This window comes from Carya illinoinensis, chromosome 2, assembly GCF_018687715.1.
Source record: "Carya illinoinensis cultivar Pawnee chromosome 2, C.illinoinensisPawnee_v1, whole genome shotgun sequence".
Classification (NCBI taxonomy): Eukaryota; Viridiplantae; Streptophyta; class Magnoliopsida; order Fagales; family Juglandaceae; genus Carya; species Carya illinoinensis.
Genome location: NC_056753.1, coordinates 19,272,528 through 19,291,288, shown reverse-complemented (window position 1 = coordinate 19,291,288; position 18,761 = coordinate 19,272,528). Strand labels below are relative to the sequence as shown.

General features: G+C 34.8%; 2 protein-coding genes across 2 annotated transcripts; one reads left to right on the top strand and one right to left on the bottom strand.

The window, feature by feature from the left end:
- The first annotated feature begins 3,867 nt into the window (after positions 1-3,867).
- LOC122301768 (zinc finger BED domain-containing protein RICESLEEPER 1-like) lies at positions 3,868-4,875 on the top strand. The gene is made up of 3 exons (XM_043113150.1): positions 3,868-4,120; positions 4,214-4,349; positions 4,434-4,875. The coding sequence occupies exons 1-3, from the start codon at positions 3,868-3,870 to the stop codon at positions 4,873-4,875; spliced, it is 831 nt and encodes a 276-aa protein (XP_042969084.1).
- Positions 4,876-7,097: 2,222 nt separating this feature from the next.
- LOC122301766 lies at positions 7,098-10,461 on the bottom strand. Its single transcript, XM_043113149.1, has 3 exons — positions 9,428-10,461; positions 7,603-9,207; positions 7,098-7,486 (listed from the first exon to the last, which is right to left on the bottom strand). Exons 2-3 carry the CDS (start codon positions 9,191-9,193, stop codon positions 7,098-7,100), a joined length of 1,980 nt encoding a protein of 659 aa, XP_042969083.1. The 5' UTR covers positions 9,194-9,207; positions 9,428-10,461.
- Positions 10,462-18,761: the final 8,300 nt, after the last annotated feature.

Sequence of the window (18,761 nt, the reverse complement as noted above, 5' to 3'; positions counted from 1 at the left end):
GTTCAATGAAATAATCATAAAAAAATAAATGATCTTGTTATAGTATTAAGAGCTAATGAAATCTATAGTTGCTTGGTGAAAAAAATAATAATAAATTATTGATTTAGCTGCGTAACAGTGTCTTCCTTACTTAAATAAGCACCATATATATCAGTTAACATTTTGACTAGTCTAATGTTTTTTAAAGTAAATAATGGTATTTAAAGTAAAATAAAGTAAATTTATTTAAAATATAATTTTTACAATGCATGAGCAAGTCATTTAAAGTGTCAAATATGGACAACAACTGTAGCTAGAAGTTCTCTCAGATTATTGCTGTTAATTAGTACTCCAAATTTCTTGTGTCTTGTCCGAAACTTTTGTGAGATCTATATACACATTTTTTAGGTTAAGAGGCAATATTTAATATTTAATATTTAGTTTTTTAATTTTCAAAAATGATTTTCATATCCTAACTTTGGATGTATATAATATCTACGATATTCAAACCAACTTGCTTAAAACTTCTCTCAGTAGTAATATTTTAGTATCCTAATACCCATGTACCTTAGTAAATATCTTAGTATCCTTCGTGACCGAATAGACGTCCAATTACACAACACATTTCAACGGATATTCAGTCTATTTCATAGCGGTGAAGCAAAACCCAGAGCATTTAATGGAAACACAACGAGTAGTGCTCCAGCAGTGGCAATATGAAACGTCTTATCAACGTAAAGAATTTCCATAAATTGTCGTATGTCAAAGTGAATCACCTCTCCATGACAAGCATTCTGAGTTTGTACCCATCCATTTCCATTGCCTAAGTGAGAAAGAAATCACCTCTGCTTGGACGTAGAAATGTTGTATTTCTCTTTTTTAAATTGTTCAGATGAATAAATAGGGCTAGGCAACCGGGCCGGATTTTTTCCGGCCCGTAACCAGAACCCAGTTGCCCAGTCGGATTTTTTTTCCGGCTCGGTCCGGAACCCGGATAATCGGGTTCCGGTTACGGGCACCGGCCCGGAAAACACCCGGGCCGGTACCCGGGTTTTCCCGTGCCGGGTACCTGGATTTTTTTTAAACCCAAACCCAATGCCACAACGACGCCGTTTTGACACTGGGTTATATCCCCTCAGGCATCCCGATTCCCCCCCCCCCCAATCTCTCTCTCTCTCTCTCTCTCTCTCTCTCTCTCTCTCTCTCTCTCTCTCTCTCAACGAATCTTCCCAAAACCCTAGCCTCATCCCGTCGTCGCCGTCATCCAATCATCACCGTCATCCCGTCATCGCTTTCATATGGTCATCCTCAGAGACACTACAAATCAGGTTAGTTTTTGATAAACTCTTCTTCCATTTAGGTTCTTTAGTTTATGGTGTGGTTTGTTTAGTGGGTGTGATTTGTTTGGTGGGGTTTCTGATTTGGGTGTGATTTGTACAAATTTTGCTCCTATTTTATTCATGTCTAGTGTCTACGTACTAGTTAGATGCTCCAGTATAATTTATTTTAACTTCATTTGTATTGAACTGAGGTTCTGTGGAATGTGGATCATTAGTAGTAATTTTCAAGACACTAAGATATTTGAAGTTCCTTAGCATAGATTTCTCTTCCCAAAATTTCAGAGGCACAGAGAATGTTAGAAGAGACCTTAGGTGAAAATATTTTTGAGATGTCGATTAAAATATAAATCCAAAACTTATGGGATCACTTGATCCACCACTGATAGCAACTCTTCAAACTTCACCAATGGGAGCTTCTGTTTCTTCATTGGACTCATGATTAACATTGATGATGTGTAGAAAGTTTTCCAATTTAGCTTTTACCACACAAAAGTCTCGCATAAGATCATGGAGACGACAAGTTTTGATCCCTGCAACTGAACTCTTTGTTCCTACTTGTACCATACACCTTTGAACTAGCTCCTTCAAATATTGTTCTCCAACATCCTCCAGTGTTTCCTTGTTACTTCCAGTTTGAAGTATAAGACCTTCAGCCATCCACATTTGAATTAACTCCTTAGTCCTTATCTCAAAATCCCCTGGGAAATGGCCCAAATATAGGAACATGAGTCTATTTCAAGATCTTGATGGATTGATTCTAGTATGTTATTTATTTATTGTGTGCGGCTATCTATTAGTTCTATTTGATTCATTCCGTTTCATGTTTTTATCATTTTTTGGTTTTCTATCAATAATTTTATAAGTTTCGACCTTTTGGGATATTTAAATGCTGTATGAGTTTATTGTTGCTGTGCATATTTGTTCTTTATTTTTCATTCTAGTTTATTGGGAAAAATAAGTGTATTATTGTATAAGGAGATTGGTCCAGGAGGGACATATTAATTAGTGTTGAATGATTTGAGTGTAGTCCTCTTCTTGATGAGCTTGCTTGTGTTTGCTTTTTTCTGGAGAGAATGGAACATTAGGGACTTGGAGCATCTGTTTTTTCTTTTCAAGCGGATAGTGATCTCTCTGTTTCAGTTAAAATAAATAGATAGTGTTTATTTATGCAAGATATGGGGTGGGCTCCTTTTTAAATTCAGAGATAAAAAAGGCCATATATTTTACACTAAATAGAAGCACTTGGTGGGATTTAATTGATAATAAAAAGGTTTCTGTGATTTATGGTAAAGATATTTTTTCAAGGATAATGACTGAATGTGAATTTGAAAAATGGCAGCAAAGTGGGTGATTTTCGAGTACTAAAAGTAATTTTCAGTTTGATTTTTTTGGATTTAGAATACCAACTTATTTTGGTTACAATTAACCAACTGATTTTTTCAACTAAATAATTAGTTGTTATGCCTTCAAACTCACCTCCTTTTGAGTTTCAAGAGTTTCTTTGTCATACTTGTGTTTTAATTTCCTGTTTTTTATTTTATTTTATTTTGTTGTAACTTTAACAGATGGAAGAAGATTCTGTGAGTTGTAATGTCAGTATAACCCAAGGGATTGGCGACTCCTCTTCTATTCCATTGGATGTAGAGGAGCTTGGGACTCTTCCAACCCCTTCTTCATCCACACATACACAACAACCTACCCATTTCATCCCACCTTTATCCAAGAAATCCAAAAAAAAAAAAAATATAGCAACCAATCTGTGGTATGGGAACACTATATTAGAGTGCAACCTATTGACCACGATAACCCAAAAGCTTAGTGCAATTATTGCGCTAAGCTATACAGTTGCCACTACAAAAATGGCATTTCATCTATGTTACACCACCTCCAGAATGCATGTGAAACTTCCTCTCTTAGAGTTAAAGGAGTTGGAAGAAGTCAATCCTCTAGTGTTAAGAGGGATGCGGAGGGAAGAATATGTAGTTCACAAGGCCTAGTGAAGTATGATGCAGAAAAATTTAGGGTGTCAACCGCTAAGTATTTTATTAGATGCGAATTACCTTTTAGGCTTGTGGAGCATGAAGGTTTTATTGAATATGTAACGGATTTAGAATCTCGATTTACTTTACCACCCCGAGCCACTTTAAAAAGTGATTGTATTAAACTATATAAAGAAAAGAAGATACAGTTAAAAAAATTGTTATATGGTCAAAGAATTTGTCTTACCACCGATACTTGAACGTCGATGCAAAATCTGAACTACATGTGCATTACCGCACATTTTATTGATTGCAATTAGAGATTACACAAAAAAATACTTAAGTTTTGCCAAATTCCTGACCATAGGAGTGAGACTATTGGGAGAGTGTTAAACTCGGGATTGCATGAATGGGGTGTTGATAAAATTTTAAGCATCACAGTTGATAATGCATCCTCAAATGATGCAGCTGTTGAATACATGAGGATAATAAAAGACCATGATCGTACTATACTGGGTGGTGAATTTCTTCACATGTGATGTGCTGCCCATATATTGAATCTGATTGTTATGGACGGCTTGAAGGATGTAATCGATTTTGTGTCAAAGATTAAGGATGTAGTCCGGTATGTGAAATCCTCGCCTTCAAGATTTGCCAAGTTCAAGGCTTGTGCGGTAAAGGAAAAAATTAGTGGGAGGATGATTTGTTCGGATGTTTTTACTAGATGGAACTCCACATATTTGATGTTGAGTACCGCTGAAAAACACAAACAAGCCTTTGAACAATATGCTTTTGTGGATAACCAATTCTTGAACCCCACTAGTAATGATTGGAAAAATGTACAGGTTTTTGTGGAGTTGTTGAAAGTTTTTTATGATGTTACATTGAGCATTTCTGGTTCTTTGTATGTGACAGCTAATGTTTATTTTGAGCAACTTTGCACAATTGAGGATACATTAAATGATATGTGCTTGAGTGATGATATTATCACTAGTACTATAGGCATAAATATGAGAAACAAGTATGAGAAGTATTGTGGTAGCACAAATAGGTTCAACTTGATGATATATATTGCTTTTGTGCTTGATCCACAATATAAAATGATGGCAATGAATTTCTAGTTGCAAAAATGCAGAGGGTGCGAGTTGGCAAATAAGATAGAGGACATGGTTAAACTCCTTTTAGGCCGCTTGATTGAGCAATATAACACATTTCGTGTGGCTAGTGGGAGGAGTTCTAATGTGACTCAAGGAAGGCCAAGCAGCACTGATATAAATATTGGTATTGAGCTAGCACCGGTTCCTACTAAATTTAAGATCATGTTTACCAACTTTCTTAAGGAACGGGGTGTTACGGAGTTTAGATCGGAACTAGAAAGATATTTTTCTGATACGTGTATAGACGACTCGCTCAGTTTTGATATCTTAGATTGGTGGAGAATTAACGCCGTTAACTATCCTGTCCTTGCTAAGGTAGCTCGTGATGTGTTAGCCACCCCATTTCCACTATTGCCTCGGAGTCCGCATTTAGTACTAGAGGACGCATATTGGATCCTTTTAGGAGTTCCTCGTCTCTAGAAACTGTTGAATCTCTTATTTACACCCAAAATTGGTTAAGGACCAAACCATTTAACATTCGGGATTTGGAAGAATACATACAGTCGATGCACCTTGAAGCTAAGTTTGAAACATGAAATATTTTTTTTAATATCTATCTAACTCGGTTTATTATCTATCTAACTCAATTTTTAATTTTTTTTTTAGACGATCATCTAGATTCATCTTCAACCAAGGCTGATGTGAGTCTCCATTCTCATTCATGCTGAAAAGTTTAGATCCTGTTATGAAAGAGAATATGTTAATCTTCAATAGAGGTAAGAGATTTTGCTGAGTTAACCCGAACTTGCTACCTTGGTTGAGTTCCAAAGAGTTTATTGATTTGATTTTGTCATGTAGGTTCTGCATACTTTGTGCTTGTTTGCCGGTTCTAGAGGGTTCCTGTTAACACCATATCTCAGCAACTTGTGCAACCATTTGTTAATGCTTGTTGCCACTAATCATTTTACTTTGTTCACTTATGCTCGATATAGCTAGTCTTCTCTATGCTGTTGTTTATATATTTAACCATGTATGAGCAAGTTTTTTGCTTTTGCAAATGCTGTTGCATGTGCCTTCCCTGTACTGTCCTTGCTGTTTGTTTTATTTTTATGTCGTCCAGGCCCAAGTTCTGCAAATTACTACTACTTGTTCTTATATGATTCGGTATGGCTATGTCTACGGATCAAGATCTGGAAGTGGACTTCTTAAGTAATTATCACTAAATTTTCTTTCTTTTTTGGGTTTGCTTTGCTCTTTATATTTCTTTTTTAATTTTTTTTCCTCCTTTTTTTAAAGCGTTTTTGGGAAGTTTCAAAGAAGAAGATTGGGCTGAAAATTTGAGGTTGATAGAAGATTATAAAAGGGATTAAGATTGAGTTCTTTTAGTAAAGTTTTCATTTTAAATTTTTTGGAAGTTTGATGCTGTCAGCCTGTCAGCAATTCTGGAATTCAATAGTTATCAACTCCATCATGATTTCAATTCTTCTTAAATGGTAGCTCTATGACTCTGTTTATTTCCTTACATCGCTAGTTTTCATTTTGTTTGTAATCGGTCTTGAAAAGGGATAATTCGAGAGATGTTTTAATGAGTTTTAATTTTAGAAATGTTGTATTCTGATTTATCTTCTCACTTTCACTTTGTGTATATTTTTGCACGAATTGGGATGAGTTTGTAATGAGTATAGGAAAGAGAGCTTGCATGGCTAGTTTTCATTTTGTTTATAATCTGTCTTGAAAAGGGATAATTTCATAAATGTTTTAATGAGCAGAATTTCTGCATTATTTAATTTCAGAAATGTTGTAATCTAATTTATATTCTCATTTTCACTTTGTATATGTTTTTGCACGAATTGGAATGAGTTTGTAATGAGCAAAGGGAAGAGAGCTTGCATGGCTGGTTTTCATTTTGTTTCTAATCTATCTTGAAAAGGGATAATTTCAAAAATGTTTTAATGAGCAGAATTGCTATATATTTTAATTTCAGAAATGTTGTAATTTGATTTATCTTCTCATTTTCACTTTGTGTATATTTTCCCACAAATAGGGATGAGTTTGTAATGAACAAAGGGAAGAGAGCAACCGACAGGAAAAACATGACAAGAAATTTTGAAGAAACATTATGTGCAAAGATCTGAAAATGAAAAAGGGTGCCACAAATTTATTTTTTTTTTTAAATTTAATAACATAGGATTTGTTAAAAAAAGGGAAAAAAAAATATAGGCCGAAATTTGAATTTACAGATTGTAAAAACCAGGATCAATCCGAGTTCTAGTCCGGATCATAACCCGAGTATAACCGGACCGAATCCAGCCCGGATTTAGAATCCAGATTCCGGGCCGGGAATACCTGATCTAGTACCTGGTTGCTCAACCCTAAGAATAAACAGTCTTTCTTATCACTTGTATCGCGGATCTCCACTGCATACATGCACAAAATAAAATGGATTTGAAAAAATAAAAAATAAAAACCAAATAGTTCTTATTCCAACAAGGTATAGAAGATATGAACAGTTGAGAAAGTATTTCACTGTCAGAAAAAATGTGCTAAAAAATATGAATGTTTGGTAAAAGGTTCATATAAAAAAGCTCGAAGAACAGTCAACAACATGAGCATTGAAAAAACAATTATTTTAAATTTAGATGACTATGTAGATAAATAAATGAAGAGTCAATTTGAAATCTGAATATAAAAATATGCAATAATTACAAGCGAAGCAACGGATCAAAAAGCCAAAAAATCTTGTCATCCCAAAGCATAGGACTCGGATAATTTATCATACAATCCACTTCGGCATCGCTAGGTAAATGTGATAAAAATTCATTGATAAAGCTTTCTTGATCTAGTTCCATCACATCTTTAAAAGCATCGTGGTCTTCAACAAGTTTATCAAAAATAATTGGCTCTAACTCTAATAATTTAGAATTTCTGCTGATGATAATTGCATTTACCTTCGTTGTCCAATCTTCACACAAATTACCAAGCGGCATTTCATAACGCTTACAAAATAAAGTACTACAAGGTTGACTCAATATTCGAATTGCATATTTCCTCAATACCGGTATATGCTTTCCACAAAAGTCCCACCATGTTCCTACACAATCAAAAAATGATAATCAAAAATATCTTAAGAATTTACTGAAAATATCATAATATAAAAAAATAATAATAATAAAAATAAAATAAAACAAACATAAATTATTGACTTACGTGGATGACATGTTTTTAGCATTGTGATCATGGCTTGAGCAGCAAATAACCTTGGCAATTCCTCACGGTATTGGTCTAGTTCCTTCTCAAAGGCTTCCTTTTCATTTGAATCAACCATGTTTTCCAACATATAGCTTATACCATTAATCATTTCATCATTCTCCACAAAATTCTTAGTACACATATAAGCTGGATCTAAAAAGGCTGCAACTGCATGTATTGGATGAAAAATCTTGCTTCGCATACGAATGAATCTTTCCCATATATGATCATAAACGAAGTTATCATATTTACGACTTCCTTCAATTCCATCTTTTAGCCTTTCTATCATCTGATATAAGTATCCTATACTTGAATCCTCACAACTAACCAGGCATTGAGTTTGAAATAGCAAAAACCACACTTGTCCAACTGCTTTCAGTCGACTCCGAAACTCTTTACAGCCCATAATATAATCAATAAGTTTTGCACATGTAAAATATTTTGCTTTCTCTTTCTTATCAAGCAACTTCACTCGATCGCTTGACTCTATTATTCTTGAAAATGGATCGTCTTGCAGTTCTTCTTCAATTTCTAAAATTGATTTGAGCATAACAAAAATGAATGCATAATCTTCTTTCGGTCTCTTCGTCACTCTCTTAGATGTCACATTATAATGATGATAAGTAATAAATACAAACCTCAAAAGTGACATTACTCCAGACATTTCCTCTTCCAAATACATAAAGAAGTCATCGATCTGACGAGCAGCACAATCACTTACGCAAATCCTAGTATAGTAATTCTTAATTTTCAAGAATTCATGGTCAAAATCATGTTCAAATTTACCTTGGGATAGGAGTAACTGTACAACATGGAGGTTGGGCCGAAGTAATACACGATCAATCTTAGAAGATATGAAATCAAACATACCTCCTAATGTTTGCCGATATTGAAATGATTTAAAGCATGCCGCACCTTTTTTCGAATAAAAAAAGATATCCACACGAACTACTTCAAAAGAATTATAAGGCTTCCAAATGTTGACCATTAAGGAATAACCTTCTTGAACTGGATCGTTTAAGAAATTTTTAAGATATTCATTACCTTCCTTTCCGACATATATTTTAAAATCAATCACACTAGGAAAAGTACTTCCCAGTTGATAAGTACTGGGCCCATATTCAACAATACTCCTCACAAAATTCTCGAAGATGGGAGACAAAATGACCCTAGGATGAATGCCAAATGAGTAGAACAACTCGCCCAATTTTTTTCCCATCAAAACGTTATTGGTACATAGATTCGGACCTCCAGACGAAGAAGGAACTGAGTAATTTTCATTCTCAACTTGCCTATTTTTCCTTTTTTTTCTTGATACATTAACTTGTCTTTCTTTCTTATTGGGAGTGTCGAGAACTTGTAACACTACTAACTGAATGTCTTGTGGCACTTTCTCACAAATTTTAATATCGTTGCCCTTACGGCCAGACAAATGATTTTTAATCCTAGTAATACCTCCCGCAAATTGACCACCACAAAATTTACAGAGAAAACGACCATTTCCCAATTTATCAACATGCTTCCATAACGGATCTTTGGGTCGAACCATGTTAAGTTATTATCCTATATTAAAGAATCACATAAAGCTAATAAGAAGTTATCGAGATATATTCAATTAATTCAAATAATAAAAAAAAATCGATATTCATGAATAAAATAGAGAAGAACAAATAATCTCTAATAAACCTTCTTGACCTTAAGCGCTCATAATGGTCAAGAAAAGAAAATATAAAAATTATAATCATGAATATATAGATAAAGTCTTGGGAAGAGAGAGGGGTACCAAGCTATGGTATATCTACGTTGCCTTGTGAAGTTCTATGGCGACAGGAATGGAAGCCCGTGAAGTGGTGGAAGCTAGTAGATCTAATATCTTCTATCCTCTGATGGAATTGCAAATCTACCTAAAAAGTTAACATTTGATAGATTTCGTACGGCGCTGCACAGCTAATCTTATAATGACCCTAAAGTCAACACTTGCCCACTTTTTTAAAGGACAGAAATACCGTCCGTTCTCATAAACGAATGAATGGGAGTAGCCGTTAAATACGCTGTCTCAGTGGAATTTCCATCCCATTGCAAATATCGTGTGAAAATGGGTGATTGCTGTCTCTTCTTTGGGTTGATCTGTGCTTTTCTATTTCGCTTCCCACTTGAGTGGAAAAGCTATTTTGTATTATTCACTGTAAAGTTAAAAAATTAACTGTATTTCTTTCAATGAAGATTAGGGGATACTACCAAATTTAATTGAGGAATAACACTATAATAGTTACCATTAGTTTGTGTGATATAAAAGACAATTGATTGATACTGTCTAGGGGTCTAGGTTTGGCTAAAGACACAAATATGCAAACCAACGAAGACTTCGACCTCAGGGATGTGACTCAGAGATGTGGAAGGTCGTAATTACGGTTGGGATCGGATACAGAGATGTGATGCAGACCACATCCAACACTTTGACCTCCATTTTTTTTTAACACGGCAAGGCCGTCTGGTTTTTCAAACATTCGGGAGGAAGCAGTTTAATACGCCCGTCCCTTTGAATATATAGGTTTGTTATGAAAGGAAAAGGCCTTATTATAATGGAAAATTTTAGTAGCAAGTATAATTTTATAATAATATATATATCAATCTAATATAATTAATTAAAAAATTAATTTTATTAAAAACAGTTCTAATTTAAATTTTAAATATAAAGAAATCAGTATTAATACGCATATTAGTACTCGACCTTGCTTATAGGTAGCAAAACACTATTATAATATGCCAACTTAGAAGAAAGTGTCTAAAGCATAATTCTCCCCTCCTCAAACAAAGAAGGTTTTTTATTTAGATATTGAGGTGATATTAATTGATTTTAAATAAAAATTTATTCAAATATTATTTTTTAAAATTATTATTATTTTAAAATTTAAAACAGTTAGTATATTTATTATATTTTGTATAAAATTAAAAAATTATAATAATAATATAAAAGACAATAAAATATTTTCACAGTGAAAACATGGCCTAAATAGCCAAATAGGTAATAGAATCTCCATATCCCTTTAATTGAATTTGAGACACAACAGAGAGAGTATATCTAATAGCAAATGGATAGTAGCAGCATTGCCAAAAATATGAGGTTAGAGTACTGGCATCAGTTTTTCCATCCCATTATTTAAAATTTGCTTAATATTACATCTTTTACTTTTTGCCTCCACTCAAAACTTAATCTAATGGATTCTCCATCTAAACCCTACTTGATAATAAAATATTATTAACTTTTGGATTCTTTTTTTTTTATTATTGTTTGTTAGTTTTTTCTCTTCAAATATTGCATATTTATCAATGATAGTTTTTAGTTTTTGTATTAATTTTTATAATTTATGACATGCACCTTTTTGCTGGTTTTATATTTAATAATATAACGGTTATTTTGTTTGTTTTAATTAAATTATTGTTTTTTCTTATACTTTTAATGGTTCAGCTGCATGAAATAATTAAAATACTTTACATAACTATTTTCAATGAAAAGAGTAAAAAGTAAATTATGATATTTAAAAAAAGTAAAGTTTTTTAAAATATAATTTTTACAATTCATTGCTTAGCGAGTCATTTAAAGTGTCTAATATGGGCATGTAACAACCCGACCCAGTATTCCAAAGACATTTTTAGTGGACAAAAGTTTCAGTGATGGACTTTGTTGGAAACCAATTTGAAAGTATTAGGTAACTACGTATTCAAGATTTATTTTTTTGGTGGTTAATAATTTTGTAATCCAATAAATAATTTTTAGCCTTATATTTATATATGCTTATTTTATTAGACCATTGGAATTGATTCTTTATCTTCACATGAAAATTACATGTTTTGAATATTAATTTTGCATATGAAGAAAAATTTTTATATTAGATTATGTATTTTTCGACCAAATAATAATAAAATATTATTATTTTTTATTTCCTAAAATTCCTAAGCTGAGGGTGGTACGTTCCTCGTTTACTCTCTTTTCCCATGTTTCCATTTTTCTTATGTTATTTATGCCTATATGTGAGTTTTCCTTACACAAGCTGAATTTTCCTTCCCATGTTTGTATAAGATCAGGGGAATCAAAAAGTCTACTCTAAACGCATGTACAAAATCAGGAAAAAAAAAAAAAAAAAAAAAAAAAAAAAAAAAAAAAAAAAACGAAGAACCTACCCAGTTTTCTCTTATGTATCTCTATCCTCAATTCAATATTAGGGGCCATCATATAAAAAAAAATCCTAAAAAATTCTAATCAGGGCAAATAACACAGAAAAAAATTCTCCAACCAAAATCTACAAATGGGTTGCACGAAATCACCTTTTGGGCAAGAGAAGAGGCCGCCGTTGATGAAGAAACCACCAGAAAATTGTGGGCGTCCAAGAGAGAAAACAGAACAATGAGAGAGCGGTGAAATGGGTGTCGAAGAGAAGAAGAGAGAGAGTTCGGGGATGGAGAGATATCAAATCAAATCAGTAAAATAAATCAGTTCAATAAGAATCAATTCAATCAGACATATCAGAACAGTTAGTTAATTCAAATAATCAAGACCATTCATGCACAATATAAGCATCAGCATGATCACTCATATTTTAAATATTCTTAGCATCAATAAAATGATTTATGAAAAACCCTTCAGATATTATTCCTTATAATGAGTTTTTTATTGAGTTTTTCGACTTATTTCAGTTTATCCTTGTTTTTCTAAAACTCCACCGAAATTAGAATGATGATTAGTTCGAACAAACGGGACAAGTATAGAGGGAACAGACCATAAACTTAGGCGGCGTTTGGTTATCAAGCCTAGCCCAATTCAACTAAACTTAACTTATCTTATTTAATTATTACAATTTTTTCAATTTTTAATATAAAATATAATAAACAATTCAACTTTTTTAAATTTCAATTCAATTTTTTAAAATATTAAAATAATAATAATATTAAAAAATAATATTTTAAATTTTTATCTTTATTCATCTCAACTCAATTCATTGTACAAACTTTTCAATTCAATTAGTTGAGAAATTGAGTTATATTTTATTTTATAAACTCCTTCGGGAATGAAAAATATTTTTCTACAAATTATGCAAGTCTGGCTTTGTGTAAGTATGAAAGTGACACTCGGATAGAGGTGTAACAGGATAACTGTAGTTAGATTTGAACCATAAAATGACATGAAATTATTTCAAGTGAAAATTAAAATTGATAAAATATTATTTTTTTAAAATTATTTAATAATTTTAAAAAATAAATTATTTATTATATTTTATATAATAATTTCATATAAAAATTATAATAGTAAAATGAAATTAAATAATATCTAAAATATTTGAACGATGGAGTGCCGATGGCCGCTGGGGCTACGGATGTGGAGGCCATGCCAAAGAAAATCAACTGTTGATTTTGTAATAGGGAGTGCGTGGCAAAAGTTACAAGGTCTCATGTCTACAGTATGGTGGAAGGATTGGGAAAAGTTGAAAGGGGACGTCACCTACTGGACACAACTTAATGACAATGATTGACACAAAACTTTCGTTATTTTTGTTTATTTTATTGTTCGGTGCTCTCCCGTTGGCGTGTGGATTTGGTTTTCACACTCCGAGCACATGATCAGGGACACTTTGTTTAACCCGAAACAGCACGCAAAGCATCTTTTCGTGGGACCCTTTCTGCAGATGACTTTTGACCTGGAGAAGTCCTGGGGACCATTCACCTCTGGCTACAGCCGCACGTCTTATCTTCTAAGATTACGATTGCATGTTCTACTCACACCGAGGGACTGAGTCAAAATCTTCTCCTATTTTTTATTTTTTAACAATATTGGTTAGCTGATATATATAGAAGAGATGAAATAATTTTACGTAAAAGAAAAAAATTAAATAAAATATTATTATTATTTTAAAATTTTAATAAATTAAATTAAATTTAAAAAATTTTAATAATAAGATAAAATGAAATAATATGAATTGAGATAAGATAATATCACTTTTCAATCCAAACAAAATGTACCGCAATTTGGATAATAAGTTTAGATAAAATAAATTTAAATAAAAATTTAAATTTAAATAAAATATTATTATAATATTATTTTTTAGTATTATTATTACTTTAAAATTTAAAAATTTTGAATTACTTTTTATATTTTACGTGAAAATTTAAAAAATTTATAATTATTAAATGAGATGAATAGAAATTAAATTTAAAATTAAATTGAACCTAAAAACACAGATATATATTTTTTTTAAAGGAAAAATCTTGATATTGAATTAGCCAAATATCAATATAGTTCTTTACTTAGCTAATGAGTTCATAGATTAGAACATTGGATTAGCCAACTTAAGGCCATCAAGCTTATTAGCTACTGGGCAAGTTGTGCATCTCATATTGAAAAATAATGGAATCACGAGTATCTCATATCCACTTAATTTTTTTCAAAATGAATGTGTTATATTTATACATTTTAATTTTTTAATAAGATAAATAATTTTTATGAGCAATTAATATTTAAATTATATATAAATTATTATTTAATACTGGAATTCACTTTCTTACAAATAGTTTGAATGTGATTTATCTATTTAAAACTACTCTCTGCAGTAATATCGCACGCCGGGTTGGATGCATGGATCATCCCAGTTATACGGCTGTGTTCATCCGTGTATCCAAACGGAAGCTTTAGTTTTTAAAATTCCATCCCATCTGGCATCTATGCACTGTATTTGGATGGTTAACTTTTCAGACATAAAGTAGCTTCTGACACTCCTGTCCATATATATTCAAATTCAAAATTTGAATTAAAAATTAAAAATTCACCCATTTATCAATAATTCGAATTAAAAATTTATAAATAGACAAAATAGATGTGAAGTAATTCAAATTAAAAATATTGGAAGAAAAAAATATTCAAAATTTTCAATAAATATAATTTTTTATTACAATATTCAATTTTATTGAAATACTTATTTAATAATTATAATATTTATTTAATAATATTATTAAATAAATATTATACTATACTAGCTATCTCAATGGGACATCACAACCCGATGCCCTCCTTAGGCCACACTACATTAAATAGGCCCTAGTAGGGGCCACTCTAGAGAGGCAGGGCATGGGGCTTCCTACTTTGAAGACAGGTATAAGTACGTCCCTTGAACGCCAGACAGGGGTAAGAATAAACTCTCTAATTGAGAACACAAATGAGACTGACTTAAGCATCGGAGGCTCCATCCAGTGACCCACTGGGTTGTTGAAACTGAGAGTGAGTTTGTGTGTGCAGTTAAGAGAGAAGGCCCGAGCCCTCGAGGAGTCTGGCCGAAAGGCGTACGAAACACGGCGTTAATATTTGGCACCGTCTATGGGATTTGACTAATTTTACAGTTGAACGTGTCCTTTGCACGCCGGCTGGAGCCCACTCTCGGAGGGCCCAGAGGTTTGACCGAACCGGGAAGGGAGGTGACGATCAAGGCACTGCAAGTAGGGGTGAAAACGATCCGGTCCGGTCGGGTTCGGTCCGGTCCGATTCGGTCCATCATTTTTTTGGTCTATCATTTTTTCGGACCGGACTGGACCAAACATCTAGTTGGTCCGTTCGGTCCGGTCCCATTCGGTCGGTCCATTCGGTCCGATCCAATTATTCTTTTTTATTCTTTTTTTTCTAAATAAATCAATTAAACATTTTATTTAAATTACTAAATTAAAATTAAGTAAATTATTAATGTAGATTATGCAACTAACTCATTAAAAAGAAATTTTATATGGTCAATGATACATATTATAAATTATATATATATACATAATACATATTCTAAATTATAAATTATATTTATATATAAATCATAATATATATATATACTATATACATATATACATAACGGGGAATTCGTATTAGGTTAGTTAATTTATAATTTACCAATTGTTTTATATTTACTTACAATTTAGGTATTTTACAAAACATTTATCTAATAACTTTAATTAGATATAAATGTAGATGTTAGTAATTAGTTAATGGTGAATTGGTTATAATTAATTGATAATATACACTACTTAATTAATAGAATATTATTTTGTAATTACATATTTAAAATTTTATATTATAAATGGGAATAGGTTAGATGAAAATTACATAATTAATTATATAAAATAATATATATATATATATAAAATAAAAATATATATTTTTAATTCGGTCGGTCCGGTCCACTTCGGTCCGTGGAATCATGGACCATGGACCGGACCGAACTAGTTCGGTCCAAGGAATCATGGACCGAACCCTAACCCTATATTTTTCGGTCCGGTCTGGACCGGACCAAATCGATCGGTCCGGTCGATTTTTTCGGTCCGGACCGACCGTTTTACAGCCCTAACTGCAAGGGGAAGAAGCCGACAGAGAACCGGGATGACCACCTTGCAGAATGAAGTGGGCACCGGGTTGGGAGGTGCTGGAGGGGGAGTCAGGGCCACTTGGTGAAGTAAGGCGCCGGCTGGAGCCCACTCTCGGAGGGCCCAGAGGTTTGACCGAACCGGGAAGGGAGGTGACGATCAAGGCACTGCAAGGGGAAGAAGCCGACAGAGAACCGGGATGACCACCTTGCAGAATGAAGTGGGCACCGGGTTGGGAGGTGCTGGAGGGGGAGTCAGGGCCACTTGGTGAAGTAAGGCGGTGTTCCTGACCCTACCGCCGGCCCCCGAGTGTTCCCTCCCCCCCCCCCCCCCCCCGAGGGCAACATGAGAGACGACTCCACGTTGAGAAAGGTGGAGGTGAACGAGCCTTTGGAACTAATTATACTTTACTTGAATCGGGTCGACTGACAGTCAGGGTCGGGACAGGGATTGATGTTGAGATAATAGAGGCACTACAGCGATTGCTCATTGAACATCGGGACATCTTCGCATGGACTCATGAAAACATGCCGAGAATCGATCCAGCCATCATGCAACATCATCTGAGTGTGGACCCTAGAGCAAGAGGGGTGAGGCAGAAGCGTAGAAGCTTCAACGCGGAGAAGAACGCTGCCATTGTGCTCAAAGTAGATCGCTTGTTGACAGTGGGATTTATACGAGAGGCACGCTACCCGGACTGGCTATCCAACGTAGTACTCATTAAAAAGCACAATGGTCAATGAAGAATGTGTATGGACTTCATGGATCTGAGCAATGCATGTCCTAAGGATAGCTTCTCACCTACCTGCATCGACCTCATCATAGACTCGACGGCCGGCCACCGCCTCCTAAGCTTTATAGATGCTTACTTGAGGTACAACAAGATCCGCATGTACCCTGGCTAGGAGGAAAAGACATCGTTCATCACCGACAGAGGATTATACTGCTACACTGCCGTGCCATTCGACTTGAAAAATGCGGGGGCTACCTACTAGTGGCTGGTCAATCAAATATTTAAAGCCCAGATTGAAAGGAATATGGAAGTATACGTGGACGACCTGTTAGTAAAAAGCAAGACCCCGGCTCAACACCTGGAGGACCTTCGAAAAGCCTTTGCAGTGCTATGGTGGTACAAAATGAAACTGAACCCCGGTGGTAGTTAGCCATGACAATAGCAAGATCCTTGGGCGCAAAGGAAGCAAAATTTAGAGCAGACTCCTAAGTGGTAGTAAGCTAGGTGAGAGGAGAATTCGTGGCGAAGAGTGAGAAATTGAGAAATTACCGGGCAGTGATGTAGGCTGAGCGTGCCTGTTTCCAATATTTCTAGATTCAGCAAATCCCTAGAGCGGAAAACGATAAGGTAGACAAGTTGGCAAAAATTGCATCCGGGCAGGAGACTGCCCCGGTGTCGGAGTTGGCTGTCTTGCGGACCGAGAAGGTGCCCTCTATAGGGATTGAACTGCTGGAGGTAGGACCGGGTGTGCCTGAGTGGGCGTAGGACATTTGGCGATACCTAAACGACAACGAGGTGCTCGACAGCATAGAAAGGGCGATGAAGATGAGATATCAGGCAGCGCGGTTCACCATAGTCGATGGGGTACTGTACCGGTACAGTGCCCCCTGCTAAGATGCATCTTACGTGAGCAAGCCCAACAGGTGTTGGCAGAGACATATGAGGGAATCTGTGAGGACCATGCCGGAGGAAGGATAATAGCGGAAAAGGCAATGCGGGTTAGGTATTACTAGCTGCGTGCCCTAAAGGATGCCGAGGAATATGTACCAACGTGCAAGAAGTGCCAAGAGTATGCAGGGATCATCCATTGCCCTTCAACGAAATTGGCGCCAATAGTCTCTCATTGGCCATTCGTGCAATGGGAATCAACTTGGTGGGACCCCTTCCCTCGGGGAAAGGAGGAGTGAAATTAGTGGCGGTGGCGGTGGACTACTTCACCAAATGGGTTGAGACGGAAGCACTAGCAACGATCACGACCAATAACATTACTCGCTTCCTGTGGAAGAGCGTCGTTTGCCTGTCAAGGGTGCCTCATTGCATCGTGTCCGATGATGGAAGGCAGTTTGACTCGAACCATTACCATGAGTGGTGTTGAGACTTGGGGATCAAGTTTCGGTACTCGTCCCCGAGACATCCTGATGGGCCCCAAGGTGGACCAAGTCTTAAGGATCAATTACAAGATTTAGAGCCATGAAGATCAAGGGAGTAATGTAAGAATTGGTGCAATCCAATTGGGATGAAGTTAACAAGAGCCCAACACTCACGATGGGTTTGGAAGAAGGAGACCCAGTTTTGATCCACTTGATCTAAGCTATGGAAGACACGACTTGAGTCTATTGTTATTGAAGGCAATGGACTTATTTATTTCATTAAAATGTCTTATTTTATTAGTCATAGAAATTAATCTAGAATAATTGAGTTTGGGGGACGTCCAGCCCACACGTCTTATTTCTTATGAATTAGGATTTTTGGGAAGACCATGTATTTTGCTAAGGGCTTATTTGGAAAGTATTATATTATTTGAACTAAGGTTTTATAAGTTACTGTAGCGCGGCACTGTTCACGCTACAGTACCACGGCTCACTTAGGGTTTTGGGAAATTGTTTATTTAAATCAATGGTAGCCTCATTTGAGCAGGTGAGACAGTATTGAAATTGATGAATTTTATTCATTGTGAGTTGAGTTTATCTCATCTTGTTCTTTATTAAACGTTTGA

Excerpts from the sequence above, each read along its gene's own strand:
- LOC122301768 (XM_043113150.1), top strand. The coding sequence starts at position 3,868 with ATGGACGGCTTGAAGGATGTAATCGATTTTGTGTCAAAGATTAAGGAT. Across the intron at positions 4,121-4,213 it reads CCAATTCTTGAACCCCACTA|CTAATGTTTATTTTGAGCAA; the intron begins GTAATGATTGGA and ends TGTATGTGACAG. Across the intron at positions 4,350-4,433 it reads TATTGTGGTAGCACAAATAG|AGGGTGCGAGTTGGCAAATA; the intron begins GTTCAACTTGAT and ends GCAAAAATGCAG.
- LOC122301766 (XM_043113149.1), bottom strand. The coding sequence starts at position 9,193 with ATGGTTCGACCCAAAGATCCGTTATGGAAGCATGTTGATAAATTGGGA. Across the intron at positions 7,487-7,602 it reads GCTAAAAACATGTCATCCAC|GAACATGGTGGGACTTTTGT; the intron begins GTAAGTCAATAA and ends TTGATTGTGTAG.